This window comes from Oncorhynchus clarkii, chromosome 12 (genome assembly GCF_045791955.1).
Source record: "Oncorhynchus clarkii lewisi isolate Uvic-CL-2024 chromosome 12, UVic_Ocla_1.0, whole genome shotgun sequence".
NCBI classification, from domain to species: domain Eukaryota; kingdom Metazoa; phylum Chordata; class Actinopteri; order Salmoniformes; family Salmonidae; genus Oncorhynchus; species Oncorhynchus clarkii.
In genome coordinates, this window is record NC_092158.1 from 29,905,514 (window position 1) to 29,925,729 (window position 20,216).

Consider the following 20,216-nt stretch of genomic DNA (forward strand, 5'->3'; position numbering starts at 1 on the left):
ATCAATGCATTGCTGAATAAAAAAATTAAGCTGTCTCCCCGCATTGTATCATGCAAATTTCAGCAGTAGTTGGATATGTAATGAATTCAGGGCCATGATTGAATCATGCTTGACATCTGCACAATTTCAATGGGAGGGACCGTTCATGTAAATTACAGTAATATTTTATGACAGGCTTGGCCATGCTGTGTAAACAGAGGGTTATTTCTGGGTCATGTAAAGATGCGTGCAGCTCTTCTGCTTGTGTTACTTGAGTCAGCAATCATATGTGGGCTAAAGGTCTCCAGTGTTCAAACGCAAATCTATTTTCATCTAACATAGATAAGCACGTTGTAAGTTAGTTTTCGGCCTCAGTATCCATTTGCAAAATAAATAAATATTAATGAGAAGATGAGCTGACTCCCATAGTGCAACACAAACACCTCCAGCTGTCAGTCCATCTATCAACTCTCCATTTATGCGCTCTGAATGCTTCATGGCTGTTTGCTCAGATCCACCCCACTGGCAATACAAAGTAGGGATGAGTCAGAAAATAAATCATTAGCATTCTGTCTGTATGCAGAGTGCTTGTCCACATGTAATTTTTGGATTCTCTTCTGGCCAGTTATACGAGTGCCAAAAGTATTCAAATGTACTCTGGAGACAACATAAGTAGCTGCAAAAAAAATCTGCAATTTCATTTCATCAGGCGTTATAACATCAACCTGGACACATACACATAACATAGCAAATGTAAATCCAGGACACTCCAATTAGTATGATATGTTACATTTTGTATGGTATGTATTCATTTGTGGATTTCCATCATCCAGTTTGTATGAGATGTTACGAATTACAATTTGTAGATGTTACCAACTGCAATTCATACAATATCTTACGAATTTGCGAAATTCTAGGTGGCTAATGCAAAAATTTGCTAGGTGGGTAAAGTTAGCCAGGCTATATGTTAGGGTTATGGGTTAAGGTTAGGTTAAGGTTAGGGAAGGAAGTAGCTAACGTGGTAAGTATTTGCAAAGTAGCTAAAAAGTAGTAAGTAGTTGCAAAGTTGCTTATTAGCAAAACTACTAAAGTTGTCCGTGATGAGATTTGAACAAGCAACCTTTGAGTTGCTAGACGCTCGCATTTTACACCGAACCATCCACCCTGACCAACCACCCTACTTTAGTTTTTGTATTATGTAAACTTTTGTCTTATGTAACCATACCAAATGTTACATATCATACTAATTTGAATGTCCCGTATTTACATTTACTATGTTACGTTTAGTCTATGAGACCAGGCTGATAACATACACATGGCTGGTTTTGAAAATGAGATGCCTGAGCTAAGTTCATTTCTCTCCATGTATCACATACATGCTGCTGTGCCTAAGATACATGAGGTGGAAATGGAGCTAAAAATGCAAGCACTTAAAATCTATTTGACGTGTCTGAATATTCTTCTTCTGACTCTTTGACAACAAAGGGGCTGTGTCATAAGTGAGGGAGGAGTTGGGGAAGCATGTGATGTACTAGGGTGCCGGTACGGTAAATCCTGAGAGAAGTGAGGGAATGCATGGAAAGTAAAGGTGAGCCATTTGAGGGATGACCTGCCAATGTGTCATCAGAGCAGATTTCCGTTTGCCTGGTGGCTATATGACTCTAATTAAGCAGCACATCTTTCCTGAAGAACATATTTAAAAATGTATCTGGAGCCTCTATTTTAATTAAAAGTCCCCCAGAATGGCTCCTCGGTCGTGACATTTGAAGTTTGAAGGCGGAGGGACAGGAAGTGGGTCACTCATTATGAAGTCCCTGAACACCTATCAATTATCTTCCCAGAAAGACCTGGGACGAATCACCAGGCCGTCAGCCAGCCTGCCAAACAAATCATGAAAGAGAAGTACACTTGCATTACATCCAGTGGCTTGCACAGGTAGTTGTGTTTCACTGCACTGATTCACTAACTCTAAACACCAGGCTATAAATATACTTTTTAAAATATTCAGTGTGTTCAATTTTTAATGCTTTGTTTTATAAACACCACAAATTGAGAGAGAAACCACGCAAAATTGTCTTCTGTCACCACACAGTAGCATAGACTCTGATAGCCACTTGTTTCGTGTATAGTAGCTTGACTTTCTTCAATATTTATTATCATAGCTAACTACTTCCATATTTTCTGTCGGGTATCAAGCAAAACTAAATATCTATACCATTCCCCTGTGCTCCTTGCTTTGATGTCTTGTCTGCTTTTTTGTTGTTTTCTAAATGTCTGTAAAGAGACTAAAGTTGTGTCTGGTGAATAAACCCCCAGTTAGTTTAGTCACTCACCCTAAAAAACTCCTTGGTGGAGCCTGAGTCTAGGGTCCCGTAGGCAATCTCTGTCTGCTTGGCCAGGTCCTCAGCACTCTCTATGGGAGACACCATCCTCTCCACTGTGAGGAAGGCAGCCAGGTTGGCTGTGTAGGAGGAGATGATGATGAGGGTGAAGAACCACCACACCCCCCCCACGATTCTGCCCGACAGAGACCTGAGAGAGAGGGGAGGAGGAGGAGGACAGAGGGACATGAGAGCAGGGTGCTCATCCTACACACTGACAGCGGGATGGAGATCGCCATGCTTTTGGAGTCCACTGCTTCCTGTGTAGAGTCTGGGTATCACACACCATGTATTGACATAAATGCACAGCCTCAGAGCATTGATCTTGGATTTATGGTGTCCCAGCCTTGTTGCGCTATGATGCTTGCGTGGAGGGTTGTGTTGTGGCTGAATGATAGCACACACAAACACAGCAAGCAGAGATTAGCGTGCATCAGCTTCAATGAGGCTGACGATCCCCACTGGTACGGTATCTACTAACCTTAGGCTTACTGTAGTATATCACGAAAACGGATCCTCCAGGAGGGAGAGGGACATTTACTAAATCATTTTCATCAAATTCATCAAATCAGTGGCATTGACTCTTTGGCATTCTATGGGCTTTTCAAATAGTACCTGACATCCTAAATTGCCATAGAATGTTTTGTGTTCTTTTCTGGTATTATGTTACAATGATTAAATGGCTTGTCTTTTATTTAGAGTTGACTTTCTTCACTGCACATGAGAAGCCATCACTCAGTTTTCAGCACGCAAACCCCTTCCTTTTCATGAGCAATGCTCAAAAAAATAAATAATCTTATCATAGAGACAGTAAGGGAACAATTACTGAGGAATGAATCCGAACGATGCATGTTTAAATGTTGATCTCAGTGGACCATTACCCTATAGCGCTGTAGCCATCACTATTCAGGTGAGACTGATGCTTAGCTCTGATAGACATGTCCTGGAACACTCTCTCATTGATCTTCATTCAGATGCACTACAATGGCCCAACATCCCAGACAAGATGAGGAGGGATGGCTTGAACAATGACAGTCCCCCGAGAAGGAATGAGGGACACACCGGCACAACAGTGATGATGAGTGAAGAGATGGACTGAATGAATGAAAAGAGGGGGAAGAGGGCGTAACTTTTTGTCTATATGAAAATGCATGATATTAGTCATGAGGTAGAGGCCGAATTTAATGCCATTAAGGTGCTTCATCAGAGTGAAAATTGATAAAAATACATTATATGCACCAGGCTGATGACCGTAAAATGGGACACGCAGCAAAAACACGGTAGCCCTCCAAGAGTCATGGGGAATAGGGTAAACTACGGATGTAATGACCCTGTGCATTTTACAGTCCCCGGGATGCTGGACATAAGTTATTTTGTGGATGCAATGCATAACTGTTAGCATGCAGCCAGGAGAGAAAGAGTGGGAGAGTGAGGAATGGTGGTGGTGTGTTTAAAGAGCATGAGGGAAAGGTGAAGTGGAGGTGAATGGGGTGGAGAGGAAAACAACCAAGACACAACCAAAAAATAACATATATGCACCATGACATGATGGGAGTTGTAGTGATTATGACCATAAAATGCAGAGAGATGGTACAGTATGTAGATGATAGGATGGCTGAGTTTGAGGTGATGGAACATGGAGTACAGTAACCAACCTTGGCGAGATATCGCATCCTTGCTGCATGAAGGCGCCCAGGGAGAACCACAGGCTATTAAAAATCCCAAAGTCGTTAGGTGGGTCTGGAGGGCTCTGGGGGTCTTTGGCCTCGTCGTTCTCATCCAGATGCCACTCATATGGGCTGAAGCGGCTGACCAGGAAGAGCACCACGCTCACGCCGATATAGGCAAACACTATGCACATCCAGATCTCATAGGCCAGCGGGTCCAGGAAGGAGAACACGCCCGGCTTTGACTTTTGAGGCTTCTTTATCATAATGGAGATCCCCAGGCTCATAAAAGGCTTAGAGAAGTCTATCACTTCCTCTCGTACCAATGTTATAGTTAGAGGAGCCACTGCTATATCAGCTCTCTGGAAACATGGGAACAGGAACAGGAGGAGTTAGAGGTTCAAAACAGAGCACAGACACATCACATCAAACTGCCTTGTGATCAAAGCCCGACTTATAACAATTTAAAATAGAATGCCCATCTAAAGAAATGATGAGATTTTACTGTTTCTTGATCAAATAAACTGGTCATCAGGCAATTTTCAATATCTCATTATGACTATAGTATATCTATAATGTATTGCTGAAACCAATGAGTAGAGATGGAGCACGGAAAAATGAAATGGATTAGAAAAATGAATGCATTAAATGTCAGATACGTTTAAGAAGAAAGTGAGACCTGCCAGCTTAAAATGGACCAATCTCAGTTAGCATTAGTAGTGGCTAATGTCTCTGCCTTAATCCAAAAGAGTGCATTACTCCGTCAGATCCATCTATGAAGTAGAAGGTATGGAAACAGGAGGTTGAAGAGCTTATGCAAACAGCCCATGATATTTGAATCAGCCTAGGAAATTCAACTCCTTTATCAGATTGTCTTTAAAGCCTCCTAGCCTTATTAGCGAATAGCTCAGCTAGGTAAAAAAATGTTCCCATCGATAGCTTTTCAGGTCCCAGAGTTACAACCGGACCCGGCCTTGACTTATAAATATGTAAATGCCATGCGAGGGCTGGGATCATCTTAGTGAGGTTTAGGCAGGGACCCTGTGAAAAACACAGCTCCAAGCCACTCCTTGTCTCAATATATCACTGGCTCATTTGCATGTGAATGGCTAATTAATGGTTCGGCGGATTTACTGTTGATGCAGAGAGGTGTCTCAGGGCATGTACAAAGCCTGTCAATTATAGCAGGAGATCATCTCTCTCTCTTGCAGCTCTCTGAAGAGTTTGGGGTGTCATTTTACAGAATGGTTGGTAAAATGTTCATTACAAAAGGAATATGTGTAACGGTTTTCTGTATGTGAAGGAGAGTCGGACCAAAATGCAGCGTGTAGATTGCGATCCATGTTTTAATGAACAAACGTAAAACACGAATCAATGCAAACACTACAAAATAAAGAACGTGATGAACGTAACGAAAACCTAAAACAGCCTATCTGGTGAAAAACACATAGACAGGAACAATCACCCACAAACACACAGTGAAACCCAGGCTACCTAAATATGGTTCCCAATCAGAGACAATGACGAACACCTGCCTCTGATTGAGAACCATATCAGGCCGAACATAGAACTGGACAAACTAGACATGTAACATAGAATGCCCACTCAGATCACACCCTGACCAACCAAAACATAGAAAATACAAAGTAAACTATGGTCAGGGCGTGACAGTACCCCCCCCCCAAGGTGCGGACTCCGGCCGCAAAACCTGAACCTATAGGGGAGGGTCTGGGTGGGCATCTGTCCGCGGTGGCGGCTCTGGCGCTGGACGTGGACCCCACTCCATGACAGTTTTAATCCCCCTCCTAAACGTCCCTAAATAGGTTACCCACCACAATGATAACATGGGACAGAGGGACAGCTCGGGACAGAGGTAACTCGGGACAGATGGGTAGCTCAGCACTGAGAGGAAGCTCAGCACTGAGAAGAAGCTCAGCACTGAGAGGAAGCCCAGGCAGGTAGTAGAAACTACCAGAACCTGGCTGGCTGGCGGTTTCAGCAGATCCTGGTCGACTAGCAGATCTGGGAGAATCTGGTCGACTGGCGGATCTGGGAGAATCTGGTCGACTGGCGGATCTGGGAGAATCTGGTCGACTGGCGGATCTGGGAGAATCTGGTCGACTGGCAGATCTGGGAGAATCTGGTCGACTGGCAGATCTGGGAGAATCTGGTCGACTGGCAGATCTGGAAGAGTCTGGTCGACTGGCAGATCTGGAAGAGTCTGGACGACTGGCAGATCTGGAAGAGTCTGGTCGACTGGCAGATCTGGAAGAGTCTGGTCGACTGGCAGATCTGGAAGAGTCTGGACGACTGGCAGATCTGGAAGAGTCTGGACGACTGGCAGATCTGGAAGAGTCTGGACGACTGGCAGATCTGGAAGAGTCTGGACGACTGGCAGATCTGGAAGAGTCTGGACGACTGGCAGCTCTGGCTGCTCCATGCTGACTGGCTGCTCCATGATGACTGGTAGCTCTGGCTGCTCCATGCTGACTGGCTGCTCCATGCTGACTGGCAGCTCTGGCTGCTCCATGCTGACTGGCTGCTCCATGCTGACTGGCAGCTCTGGCTGCTCCATGCTGACTGGCTGCTCTGGCTGCTCCATGCTGACTGGCTGCTCCATGCTGACTGGCTGCTCCATGCTGACTGGCGGCCCTGGCTGCTCCATGCTGACTGGCGGCCCTGGCTGCTCCATGCTGACTGGCGGCCCTGGCTGCTCCATGCTGACTGGCGGCCCTGGCTGCTCCATGCTAACTGGCAGCTCTGGCGGCTCCTTGCAGACTGGCAGCTCTGGCGGCTCCTTGCAGACTGGCAGCTCTGGCGGCATCCTGCAGACAGGCAACTCTGGCGGCTCCTTGCAGACTGGCAGCTCCATGCAGACTGGCAGCTCTATGCAGACTGGCAGCTCCTTGCAGACTGGCAGCTCCTTGCAGACTGGCAGCTCCTTGCTAACTGGCAGCTCCTTGCTAACTGGCAGCTCTATGCTAACTGGCAGCTCTATGCTAACTGGCAGTTCTGAACAGGCGGGAGACTCCGGCAGCGCTGTAGAGGCGGAAAGCTCTGACAGCGCTAAACAGGCGGGAGACTCCGACAGCGCTGGAGAGGAGGAGGGCTCCGACAGCGCTGGACAGGCGAGGCGCACTGTAGGCTTGATGCGTGGTGCTGGCACTGGTGGTACTGGGCCAAGGACACGCACAGGAAGCCTGGTGCGGGGAGCTGCTACCGGAGGGCTGGGGTGTGGAGGTGGTACTGGAAAAACCGGACCGTGCAGGCGCACTGGAGCTCTTGAGCACCGAGCCTGCCCAACCTTACCTGGTTGAATGCTCACGGTCGCCCTGCCAGTGCGGCGAGGTGGAATAGCCCGCACTGGACTATGCAGGCGAACCGGAGACACCGAGCGCAAGGCTGGTGCCATGTAAGCCGGCCCAAGGAGACGCACTGGGGACCAGCTGCGTAGAGCCGGCTTCATGGCATTAGGCTCGACGCTCAATCTAGCCCGGCAGACACGCGGAGCTGGAATATACCGCACCGGGCTATGCACCCGCACTGGAGACACCGTGCGCACCACTGCATAACACGGTGCCTGTCCGGTCTCTCTAGCCCCCCGGTAAGCACAGGGAGTTTGCGCAGGTCTCCTACCTGGCGTAGCCATACTCCCTGTTAGCCCCCCCCCAAGAAATTTTTGGGGCTGCCTCTCGGGCTTCCTTGCCAGCCGTGTTCCCTCATATCGCCGGCTCCTCTCTCCGGCTGCCTCAGCTCTCCTAAGTGCCTCCACCTGTTCCCATGGGAGGCGATCTCTTCCAGCCAGTATCTCCTCCCAAGTGTAACAGCCCTTGCCATCCAAAACGTCCTCCCATGTCCATTCCTCTTTACGCTGCTGTTGCTGCCTGTTGACACGCTGCTTGGTCCGTTGGTGGTGGGTGATTCTGTAACGGTTTTCTGTATGTGAAGGAGAGTCGGACCAAAATGCAGCGTGTAGATTGCGATCCATGTTTTAATGAACAAACGTAAAACACGAATCAATGCAAACACTACAAAATAAAGAACGTGATGAACGTAACGAAAACCTAAAACAGCCTATCTGGTGAAAAACACATAGACAGGAACAATCACCCACAAACACACAGTGAAACCCAGGCTACCTAAATATGGTTCCCAATCAGAGACAATGACGAACACCTGCCTCTGATTGAGAACCATATCAGGCCGAACATAGAACTGGACAAACTAGACATGTAACATAGAATGCCCACTCAGATCACACCCTGACCAACCAAAACATAGAAAATACAAAGTAAACTATGGTCAGGGCGTGACAATATGCTATTTCGTGTTCAATTCAAATGCGTTCAGAGTATCACTGCTTGCATTCAAACTGACAAACAGATGTTTTTCATTTTCACTTTATAGTCTGGCTGTCATCTGTCCCTTAATGAAACATGAACCAGTTCACAGTTGGTGTTTTATGAAAGAAGAAAATGAGCTCATACTTACACATGTAGTGAGTGGTTCATAACATAAAGTAATCAATCTTTCAATTAAGATCTGATTTATGGAGATACATATGGAGAAAATCACACACCCAGTCAGTAGAGGATTGCGGGCCAGATCTGGTTGCTGGGTGGCACATATGGATCAGTGCTGCCACCGCAACAGTAAAAGGCCAGATCTGGTCCGAATGTGGGAGATGCGACCAGGGCGAGGGCAGGCACACTTTGCTTATGAGCCAGTTCTGGCTTGTGATATGTGACCGTAACAAATACCCATAGTTGCTGGGCCACTTTTGAATGAATGTGGACCACATTCACCCTGCTGGGCAAGGTCTGGCCTTTTCATGCCGAAGATCTGGTTTAGGTGTGTTAACCAGATCTGGGCCACATACCTCAAGCCAGAGCTGGCCAAGCCCCCGTCCCTGTGTTGGTGACAGTGCTTCAGTACGTCGAGACTGTCACTTACCCCATATACCAGCTCACCCACCATCCCGTTCCACGTCTTGGTCTCTGGATCCCTTGCACCATACTTCCCGTCCGCAACTACTGACAGTTTGTATCTTATCCCCACATGTTTTGCAATTTCAGCCGCTAAATCGACACAGTAGCCTTCATATCTGTCATTCCCATCCAGTGACAAGTAGTTTCGCTTGTACATCACATAAGGAGATTCCTGTTAATTAAACATAATGTTGAGTTTATAGTTGAACATGCACACATTCCATTCACAGAGGCCTTTCCTCTTGAGGCCAGTCCTCTTAAACCCACACCGTGATTGTTGCATGCACACATGCTTGGATTACACACACAGACATACACAGACACAGAGCACACAAACAGGAAATAATAACAGAACAGCATGGACAAGAAGCGACACACAGAGTTGGTCACATGAGGATGTTGGGGTGCTGACCCGATCCACAGCCAAATGCAGCCAGCCTCCATAGCAGCGGGCTAGATGCAGGGCCCGGCCCGGGTAACCAGTAGGGACAGTAAGGCCTCTGACAGACAGGCATGAAGGGGAAAGGGGGTGGGTCACTCAGCCAGATTCCTTCATGTTAAACCCAGACACAACTCTAAGGAGGTGGGGGCCGGGTGGAGGGTGCATTAGCTTTGCATCGGTTTGGTAGGACAGGGGCAGGTTGAACAGGGGTTTGTGATACTTTCCAGTTCATCATGTAAATGGTAGTGATTGGCAAGGGATTACAGTAATGCTCGTTTTTATTGCAACATCATCAAACACATCGATGAATGTGCAGGGAGGCTGCATCATTCAAGTCATCAAACCAACTCTGAGCTTATCTTTCATACAGAATACACTGGGAGGTGTTCATACAAATACTTGGCTCTTTAAACTCTGAGATGTGGTTGGTTTTCTTTTTGGCTTGGCTCAAAAATCACAAAAAATCACAGTGATTGATCTTAAATCACATCCCAATCCGTGTCAGGTGTAGAAGAGATGCCAGTGGGTAAAACAATGGTCAATTTCTTTCTTTCTGTGCTGAAGGTATCTTTTCACCTCTATGCTAGAAGAAATGGGTTCCTGAAACAATAAAGTCAAATATAGCTAATTCTGATGCATAATGAGATATGGTCAATTTACAATGTGAATAGACAAATACATGATCATTAGATGAGTGGTGTAACACTATTGCTATCATAACATTACAATGGTCGTACCATTTCCCTGTGTCTATCAGAAGTATCCTAACTAATTATGAGTATGAGCATGACATGCTTACATCTAGATGAGAATGTCTGACTTTCGTATTCTGAATTTGCCTAAGATGAACACATAATAGGCAGAGTCAGAAAGAAGGCCATCGTTTTAAATGTAAGATAAGGCTTACCTTATTTTACATTTAAAAATGACCAAGATCTTCTAACTAACCATATATACATCCAGCTGATGTATTTTTATCTCTCTGCTTGAGCTGGGGAATGCTTCATCTCTTGCTATCCCTGACCTTTGACCCCTAATATCGCTGGATAGTGGAAGAAGCCACAGAGGTTATACTTCAGTACAGAACTTGTAGTGGACGATCCAAAATAGATTTGAACAAGGGGATAAACAAACCAAAGCTTTAAAGCCTTGAGGTTTTTTATGTCCTCCATCAAATGGCAGTTATTTTGTGTCCCCAGTGAGAAACAATTGACATTAAAGGTTGTTTTGTTGTCTCTATCCCTGTCATCATTGACCATTTACTTAATGAGTAAGAAACAGGTTTTTACTTACGTATGCACTGAATGTGTATTAGATTACGTCTATAGGCTCTAGCTAGTTATCATTACCAAAGCCGTTATTGTGATGTCACTGCTACAACAGGCCACCGTAATATGGAAAATCAAAATGCTTTAACACCCACACGGATACAGTTGAAACACTCTTTGTGAATCGACTGTTTCAACATGTAGTGAGTGGATGGAAAGCAACTCAAAAGAAAATAGTTCTACCCTCCCAGGACAGAATGTAACAATGGACACCTTGACCTTGAGTGGCAGAATTGTTTAGAGGTGGAACATTTAAAATCTGCTTGGAAAGTGTACCATAATAGTAGTGACCACAATCGTTCGGTTTTCCACAGAAGAGGACTCGTTGGTGACCTGCGCATCCACAATAAATACATATTTTTCGAATTCATTCCAGTACCCGGTCTGAAAGTGACAGAAACATCATAGTTATTACAAGAAACAGCCATTTAAAAGACATTTGTGAGTAAAGCCTCCAAGTGCAATTGGCAGGCGAACATGTCTGATGAGAGTCTTGGCCTGAATGGGGGTTGGGGTTGTCTAGTGATGCGCGAGATAAAAAGCCCTGTACTGGTGCTGTGCTTGGAGATGACACTTTAACCTCTGCTACAAATCCAGTGGGGGAAAAGAGCATTCAACTTTCAGCTAATCTCCCTCTCAGCACCCTTACTACAGCTGCACTGTCACAGATCTTTTACATAACCATGAATTACTGCCCATGAAATGCTCCTCGCATCTAGCTTGGCAATACTAATACCAGCAAAAAATAATGAGTCTTATTCAGCAATAAGCAATTTCAGTTGCCATTTACAGAGTGAGGGGCTTCTCTTAATGTACAAACATTAAGCATACTATATCTATGCTGCTACTAAAAATAGATATCTGACGTCTGTGAACCTTTTCAATAACTGCTGAGATTTAAGAAAACGTCAGCAGTTACATGTTATTTGTTCTGTTCTGTTTTGTTCTGTTCTGTTTTGTTCTGTTCTGTTGTTCTGTTCTGTTTCGTTCTGTCTGTTGTTCTCGTCTTTTCTGTCCGGTTGTATTCTGTACATTTCTTTTCTGTTCTTTTTAATTCTACTTCTCTCCTCTTCTACTGTTCTATAGCTCAGCATGTTGTATAGGCTAGTATGTGTGGTAACTAGAGGGGTTACTGGCTAATATAACACTACTCCTGACAGACTTGATGCGTCCCCTCTCCTACCCCCTGCCCCAGTTATGACTGAGCACAAAGGAAGCACGCAGGGAGAGGTCAGCCCACAGTACATAATCCGCTACAGGTGAAAGCTGTCCTACTGTAAGCACTCCAATAAATCTTTAAGCTCTGCCCTGGACCCTGCTCAGAGCTGTTCAATGATTACTGTTGGGCACGTATGGTGCAATGCATTTACAAGCACACTTGTGTTATGGAGTCATGTTAATGTGTAATTACGTAAATATTGAATGTGTAATTACTTGAATATTCATATTTAAAGTCCAAACAACTGAACTATCTTCACATGTAATCTCAGTTATGAATAAAGGGAAAAAAAAGAAGTGAACTGGTCTGACATCCTGCAACCTTTTCCCCATTACTCAGTTAATGACCCTCTGAACTCAAACAATGTGAGAAATTGTTTTGTAATCTGCATGTTGAGCCACTGTGCTGCTTTCTACTTACCTTCTTGGGCCCCCCTATTTTCATTTCATACACATCGATGCTGTAGTTGGATCTCCGACCGAACGAGTCAAACTGGATATTCCCTGTCATACCTTGTACCTGGACCTGCCATGCACACCACGACACAAGGAACCGTAATAACCTTCACACAACAGCTCAATTCAGATTTAGTCAAAATATACTACCATATTTTAAAGACATGGTAACAGGGGTACACCTGGGCACCTGTGAAGACCCCTCCTACCAACCATTTTGAGGGCTCTCTCTATGTCAATGCCTTGGCTCCAGGGTACGGCCGGGTTGGCTAGGCAGTCCCCAGCGCTCCCCCTCCGGGACACGTCCACCCTCTGCCTCCGCAGGTACCGGAAGGCCTCTGCCAGGACCAGCACGGCATCATGGGTCAGTGCCGACGTGTACTGAAACACAACCACCACACCAGATCATGACACTAGGAGAGCAGTTCGAAGGGTACTCACTGGTTTGTGTAAGGAGCACATTTAGATACAAAGCACAATGTGAAAAGGGAATAAATTGTGAAAATGAGTATCAATGATAAAGTCGGTACAGCAGTAGCTGAACAGCCCACTGCCACTCTGCCTCAAGGTTTATTTTATTCAAGAGTAATTGGTGATGTGCAGTCTGTTGTTGCCTGATATGCCAAAGCTAGTTCATACTGTTGTAGCTACTTTCAAACAGAAAACCAATTTTTGCCTCTTTTCTGAGTGACAAGCAGTAAACAAGCAGTATGATTTTACTATTGCCTCACTGACAGTTTATCTGGTTAAATTTGACAAAAGCCTTCCTTTTGTGAGTGAAAATGCTCTGTCTTTGATACTATTAGCGAGACGCAGATAACTGAACAGATAGTCAGAGAGAAAGGTAGAGAAGCAGATATGGGCAGGAGATGGAAGTTTCGTACTGTAAATAAAACATCCACACAACATTGACAGCTGTGTGGTACTGTACCTTCAGCGGTGTGCCCTTAGCCTCAGGAAACTCCCTCTCGTCTAGGCGTTCCCAGCGCTGGATGAACTGTGTGACTATTGGGTTCTCTGGGTTGATGATCTGGAAGCCTGTTATGTTGGCTCCTCCAGCAAACACTTTGTCCAGGGTCATGTTAGCGAAGCCCTGCAGTGAAACCAGAGGTACCCAACAACATGCAGGCATCAAACAATCTGTCCCCAACAACTGGGTTCATCTGTACTGAGAGCTTCACCTGTAATGCCTTTAAAGTTAAAAAAAAAAGGAAAGCGTTTTCTGATGTATTGTTTTCTGAATAACATACAACTTTCTAGTTTGTGCTGATAATGTATGTTCGTATTTGTTCATAAAAGTACAGTTTGTTCAAATTTAGAAAACTAAAGTGATTGCACATCCCATTTTATAATACATGTTTGAGAGAGCCCCTGAAAGAGATAAGGATTGTTGTGTTGTCCTACTCTACTCACCAGGTTAGCCAGGATGTAGTGGTAGCCTCTGCTGTTCTTCCCCAGGGTCACCACCTGCAAGAGGGGGGAAAAACCTCACAATTAGACAAGGCATCAAAGGGCATCGCATCACATACTCTATCGGTCTTCTGTTCTAAGAAGACACAATAGAACCTGAAAGCCTCTATCAGTTCTCAGAAGTAGCATAGATCCACTTGATCAAGGTTGTGGGTTTCCAGTCTCTTTGCACTAATGAGCAAATATAGTGCACCTCCACCATCCCCATCAGTGACTTTTGTTGAGCAGCAGAAACCGCACAGATTCAACTGTCATCTTTCAGTTCAAAAACAAACAGAATAATTGAATTTCTTAAATAATGTTCCTTAGATAATGTCTGATGTGTATATGAGTGTTTCTCTAACAGTGTCTGAGTGTGTGTTTGTGTGTGTGTGCGTGTGTGTGTGCGGGACTTTGTGTTCCTTTTGTATTAGCGTCAGTATGGAAAATAAGGTCAGGATTCAAGGCCCGCAGAAAAATTACCCTTTCATAACGCAGCTGCCTGCTGAAACAAAAAGTGCTCTCCGTCATTTTCTGCTGTAGCTCAATCTGCCACAGGGTTATAGAGACGTAATTAGGACCAAAACTGTTCTCTCCTAGTGAGAGTGGGCAGGCAGGCATGGACAATCAACGCTAGCTGTTTTGTTTACTCTAATGAACAGTCCAGGCTTAGTTAACGCATCAAGGTTACTCAGAGATACTGTAAGTTACCATAGCTCTCATTCTTACTGCCTGGCAGAACAGAACAAGGCAGAACAGAAATGTGGTTTCATCATGGAGATACATACAGTGCCATACTGAGGGGGTGGAGAGAGAGGCTTTTTTCTCTCTATTTTCACTGTCTTTTTAGACTTCCTCCCCCACAGTTTTGACAAGGATGCTCTCTATGTGTCAGCCACTGCAACATCCAGTGTTATGTAGGACAGTTTCACACATTGTAGTTGAGAGAATGCCTATGAATTCCAACAACAAACATGTGGTAAATGTGTGGTATGTTTCATTTTCATTTTACCTGAATAACCTCCAATATGGATCGTAATTATTGTAAGAGTATCAAAGCAAGGAATCAAGGACATGCAATATGTTGTGTTGCATCGCTTAATCAATTCTCATATCTCCTCCACCTCCCGCAATGTCACTGAGGGCTGTATTGTTAGATGTAACCAAGGAAACAATAGAAACAGCGTAGGAATAGGACTGTTTTATCACAGTTTAGGGCATCTTCATAAATTACCCACAAGTCTCCATCTGTAAAGGCATCCATCTGCACATTGTGACTTTCATTCAGACAGCATCCAGTCAGTCCTTTCCTTCACACTTCTACCTTTCAACCATCATCTGCTTAGTCCCTTTAATAGCTCCTAATTGTCTCTGGAGAGAGAACATTCTCAATCCTCCAAGGTTACAGCTCAGTCCCTCTCCCTATCCTCCCCATCCTCATGGCACTTTCCACTCTAAATCCTATTACCCTGGGAAGGTGTGCTCAACGATTTCATTATGTTTGACATTTTCCACCTCCACCAGTAACCCCCTCAGATCCTGCCTGCCTGGGACCCCAAACTTCCCATTTCTCAGAGGAAGGATAGTTACGGAACTAGAAGGTCCCAGTGTGTGGGATAGGGCCATACTACTGGTAATAACACCTGTAATGACGTTCATTGCCCATTTCACTGTCATTTCAGAAGACACAGAGTGATACAGACAGACTCCTTGACAGTGGGACTCTGTCTCCAGTGAAGGAGAGTAGTGAACTGCATGTAGTTGAACTAAATTAAAATCTAGGTAGTTCATTACTTTTTTGCCATGTAGCGGTGTAGCTAACTACTAACACACTACGTTTTAGGCAAAATTACATTGTGTTAACATGTGACCCCAAAGTTAACTGTTTTGCATTTCAGTCATTGACATTTCAGATGTACATATTAAACTTTTTCAGTAGCTTGAATGTAGTGAATTGCTTTTTCAAAGTAACTGTTAAATTACTTTAATTAAATTACATTTACAATATCAAACAAGATAATATACATCATAAGACATTTATATTTAATGAAACTACGTATATTTTTCTTAAGGGTAGCTTTAGTCTAGCTTAACTTCTTCCAGTGTTAAGTACATGGTAGCTTGGTAAACTCTCTTTTCAGAGTAGATTCCCCAAAACTGCTGATCACACATGTTAAACCACCCTGTTCCTCAGCCCCTCGTCATCCCATCCCTCCCAGGCAGAAAGCATGCATAATCAAAAAGTTCAATTAAAAAAGAAGAGGGAACAAAAAGCCCTTCATCTGGGATTCATGTGAGAGGGAAGGAGCCACGGCGGACAAAGTGTGACAACACAGCAAGCACTTAATGAAGCTGCAGCGCCTGGAGCCAGCGGCTAATTCTCTCCTCTGACGAGTCACGGAACGAACGGAACAGGACCACTGCATCCTGCCGTAAAACATAGGCTATTCGCTTATATGAGGGCCTCTAAAAATTTGCCACTTGAAATTGTATTTTTGGCTCAAATATTGAAGTCTGTTTAATTCATCGTAATTAATGAGTAACTTAATATTGCGCTGTGATCTGAAATGCAGAAAGCGCTGAAACATCTCTGTGGTCCGCTGTGTGTTGGTTCTCTGTTGCAGAGACGTATGACTACGCAAATCCAATTTGAGTACTTAAGAGTCCTAAGCTAATCCGTCCCAGGGTGTGTATGTGTGTGTGTGCCCACGCGCACGCACTCATGCAAGTAGGGGGAGTTGAGGTATTTCAGTGACTCATACACATTACCATTCAAAGGAGGCCAGTTTCAATCTAGGGGACATCATTGTTGTATATGAAGACAGTATGCAGTATCCCCCCCCCCCCTTTGCCCTCAGAACAGCCTCAATTCGTCGGGGCATGGACTCTACAAGGTGTTTGAAGCGTTCCACAGGTACAAGTTGGCTGGATGTCCTTTGGATGGTGGACCATTCTTAATACACATTGGAAAGTTTTGAGCTTGAAAAATCCTGCAGCGTTAAAGTTTATTACGTTCCTAAAAGACACCCACCATGAGTGCCCACTACATTGGCCCATGAAGGCCAATATAAAATAAAGAAGAACCCACACCAAACTTAAAGACAGGAGGCAAATCAAAAAGTGGAGCAAAATGAAAATTGAGAAGAACAGATACAGGATTGTTTTTCTAGAAATCAAATAGGGAGTGCCAACTAAAGGTGTTAACCCCACACATCTCTCAAGAGAACTGGGCCAACCACTCTTAAATATCACTTGGGCCAGCACATGTGAAACACCTTCCCGCTAACGAGATGATAAACCAGCACAGGTGTAACACATTCTGACTAACGAGGTGACACCAATTAGTGTGCCCCACGTGCTAACGTGCTAGAGTACAACCTCGAAATATAAATGGGCAAACAAAAGCATGTAACAAGTTCTTGACACAAACCAGTGTGCCTAGCACCTACTACCATACCCCGTTCAAAGGCACTTGAACATGTTGTCTTGCCCATTCACCCTCTGAATGGCACACGTAAACAATCCATGTCTCAATTGTCTTAAGGCTGTCTCCTCCCCTTCATCTACATGGATTGAAGTAGATTTAACAAGTGACATCAATAAGGGACCATAGCTTTCACCTGGTCAGTCTATGTCATGGAAAGAGCAGGTGTTCTTAATGTTTTGTATACTCAGTGTATGTCTTGTTCTCTAGACCAGAAAAGTGGACTAAGATAAAAATAAAGCATGTGATGTGTGCATAATAAATATTTTTAGGATCCTAGCGCTCCAGTTTCCTGGTTCCCCTGGGATGATAATATTTCCAGCCTGCACCTAAAACAGATGGATGGGGACTTAGTGAGGTCATTCTCATTCCTCAGTCACATCAGTTCGCTTCCTGATCTGAACCAGTCTCTGTTGTTCTCTTTCGGTCAGAGACTAGGTGGGTCAGGCCATTGTGTTCCAGCCAAATAGAATGTCATTCTATTCTATTTATATGGTTCCATGTCCTTAGACAGGATGGACAGCTCACCATTATCCACTTTGTGGGTGGAAAAACTCTTCAAAGGCATAGCAATAAAGGAGAACTGTTAAAGAGTCTACACCCTATCCAACTATACACTGGGAGAGAGTGAGAGGGGAGCTCCAGTATCAACTGCATTGATGTACTCCTCAATTTTATTGAACATTGAATGGAATAGATAGCCTGAGTGCTATCATGGACTGCTCATAGTTAGTGTCTTCTTCACAAATCAGCCTCACATACGAGCCAGCAACATGTGGTCAATGTGTGATGCATCTAATCCATTTAGAATTAATCTTAGGCTTTGTGTAACGACAAGCTAACCAGAGGGAGCCACTCCCACACCATGGACAGTGTGACCATACAGATGTAGGGTCTTCATTTGAGTCAGTTTGCTACAGCAGGAAAATTATCCTGCAGCAACAGGAAACCTGAATTATTATGTGGATTATAATTAATTTACATTTTTGAAGGGGTTGCAAAAAAAAAATCAAGTCTGAAATGTCAAAGTGGAATCGACAAACTGCAGATTGTATTGGGCAGACAAAAAAAGCCTTTATTGAGAGGAGGGGAGGCTATGCTTGGTTTTTAATCAAATGAAACAGTTATTTTTTTAATTCTGTGTTTCTAAATGCGAAGTATACAGGCACCAAATGCACATTAGGCTACTCTTGTTCCATGCGCATACTGGCGCAGTGTGCATCACGGCTGGATAGGCTGCATTTCCGCTGACAAAATTCATGCCATAACCAACTGCGTTACTGCTAAAACCAACTTTTGGTTGGTCTTAAATATCCCTATCAGCACTGCATGAAATTAGCACTTTGGAACATGTTTTTAAGGACACACATCAAATATTTCCACCACACCAATCTGAGCGCAAGCTAGCTGATATAAGATAGGTAAGATGCCACTGCGGCATCTCTCTCTCTCTCTCTCTCTCTCGCTCTCTCTCTCTATTAAGGTTGGTGAGTGTAAACTTCACTATTGCAAAGTCAATATTAAACAAATCACAGATTCATTTAAATTGACTTACTGAAATTCAGAAGACATGACTCTCAGAGGATCACGAATCAGGTATCTTGCCCCCGGGCAGCTCTCAGTAAAAGTCTGGTCTGGGCGTGTCCAGGTCGTCTTTTGTCAGATGGGAAATTCCCTAATGCTTTCCCACTAGGGAATGCGGCACCGGTGTCTCCCTCGCAGACCTTCACTGATCCTATTTGTGATGCCAAATTATTGTGGAAATTACAGATGGACACAGGGACACTCAAAGTCAATCTTAAATGAATCATTGTTTATTGTCAGCACACTGGAGAGGTTCCAACAAACATGATGCACCATAGTGAACGTCTGTCAGGAGCTCTAACGGGGTAGTCCCGTTTAGTTCCATTATATACTGGTTACAGACACGTTACATAGGCATAGTTCATAAGGTTGCTTCCGGCATGGGTCTGGCACCGTCTCCTTTCTTAACTTATAGAACATATTCCGGGCATTCTGCCAAATAGTCTAAAGGAGGTACAGTGAGGCAAAAAAGTATTTAGTCAGCCACCAATTGTGCAAGTTCTCCCACTTAAAAAGATGAGAGAGGCCTGCAATTTTCATCATAGGTACACTTCAACTATGACAGACAAAATGAGAAAGAAAATCCAGAAAATCACATTGTAGGATTTTTAATGAATTTATTTGCAAACTATGGTGGAAAATAAGTATTTGGTCAATAACAAAAGTTTATCTCAATACTCAATACATTTGACAGAAGTCTTCACAAGGTTTTCACACACTGTTGCTGGTATTTTGGCCCATTCCTGCATGCAGATCTCCTCTAGAGCAGTGATGTTTTGGGGCTGTTGCTGGGCAACACAGACTTTCAACTCCCTCCAAAGATTTTCTATGGGGTTGAGATCTGGAGACTGGCTAGGCCACTCCAGGACATTGAAATGCTTCTTACGAAGCCACTCCTTCGTTGCCCGGGCGGTGTGTTTGGGATCATTGTCATGCTGAAAGACCCAGCCACGTTTCATATTCAATGCCCTTGCTGATGGAAGGAGGTTTTCACTCAAAATCTCACGATACATGGCCCCATTCATTCTTTCCTTTACACGGATCAGTCGTCCTGGTCCCTTTGCAGAAAAACAGCCCCAAAGCATGATGTTTCCACCCCCATGCTTCACAGTAGGTATGGTGTTCTTTGGATGCAACTCAGCATTCTTTGTCCTCCAAACACGACGAGTTGAGTTTTTACCAAAAAGTTATATTTTGGTTTCATCTGACCATATGACATTCTCCCAATCTTCTTCTGGAT

General features: G+C 44.3%; 1 protein-coding gene across 1 annotated transcript in view; it reads right to left on the reverse strand.

Moving 5' to 3' along the window:
- Window positions 1–20,216, reverse strand: part of LOC139423017 (glutamate receptor 3-like) — a 113,452-nt gene that overhangs the window by 14,087 nt on the left and 79,149 nt on the right. The window contains exons 5-12 of the mRNA XM_071174577.1: window positions 13,877–13,926; window positions 13,391–13,568; window positions 12,673–12,840; window positions 12,425–12,529; window positions 11,062–11,169; window positions 8,981–9,187; window positions 4,016–4,389; window positions 2,313–2,511 (exon numbers count right to left, since the gene is read on the reverse strand). Of these exons, the coding sequence (XP_071030678.1) occupies window positions 2,313–2,511; window positions 4,016–4,389; window positions 8,981–9,187; window positions 11,062–11,169; window positions 12,425–12,529; window positions 12,673–12,840; window positions 13,391–13,568; window positions 13,877–13,926 (1,389 nt within the window). The remainder of the gene's footprint in view (window positions 1–2,312; window positions 2,512–4,015; window positions 4,390–8,980; window positions 9,188–11,061; window positions 11,170–12,424; window positions 12,530–12,672; window positions 12,841–13,390; window positions 13,569–13,876; window positions 13,927–20,216) is intronic.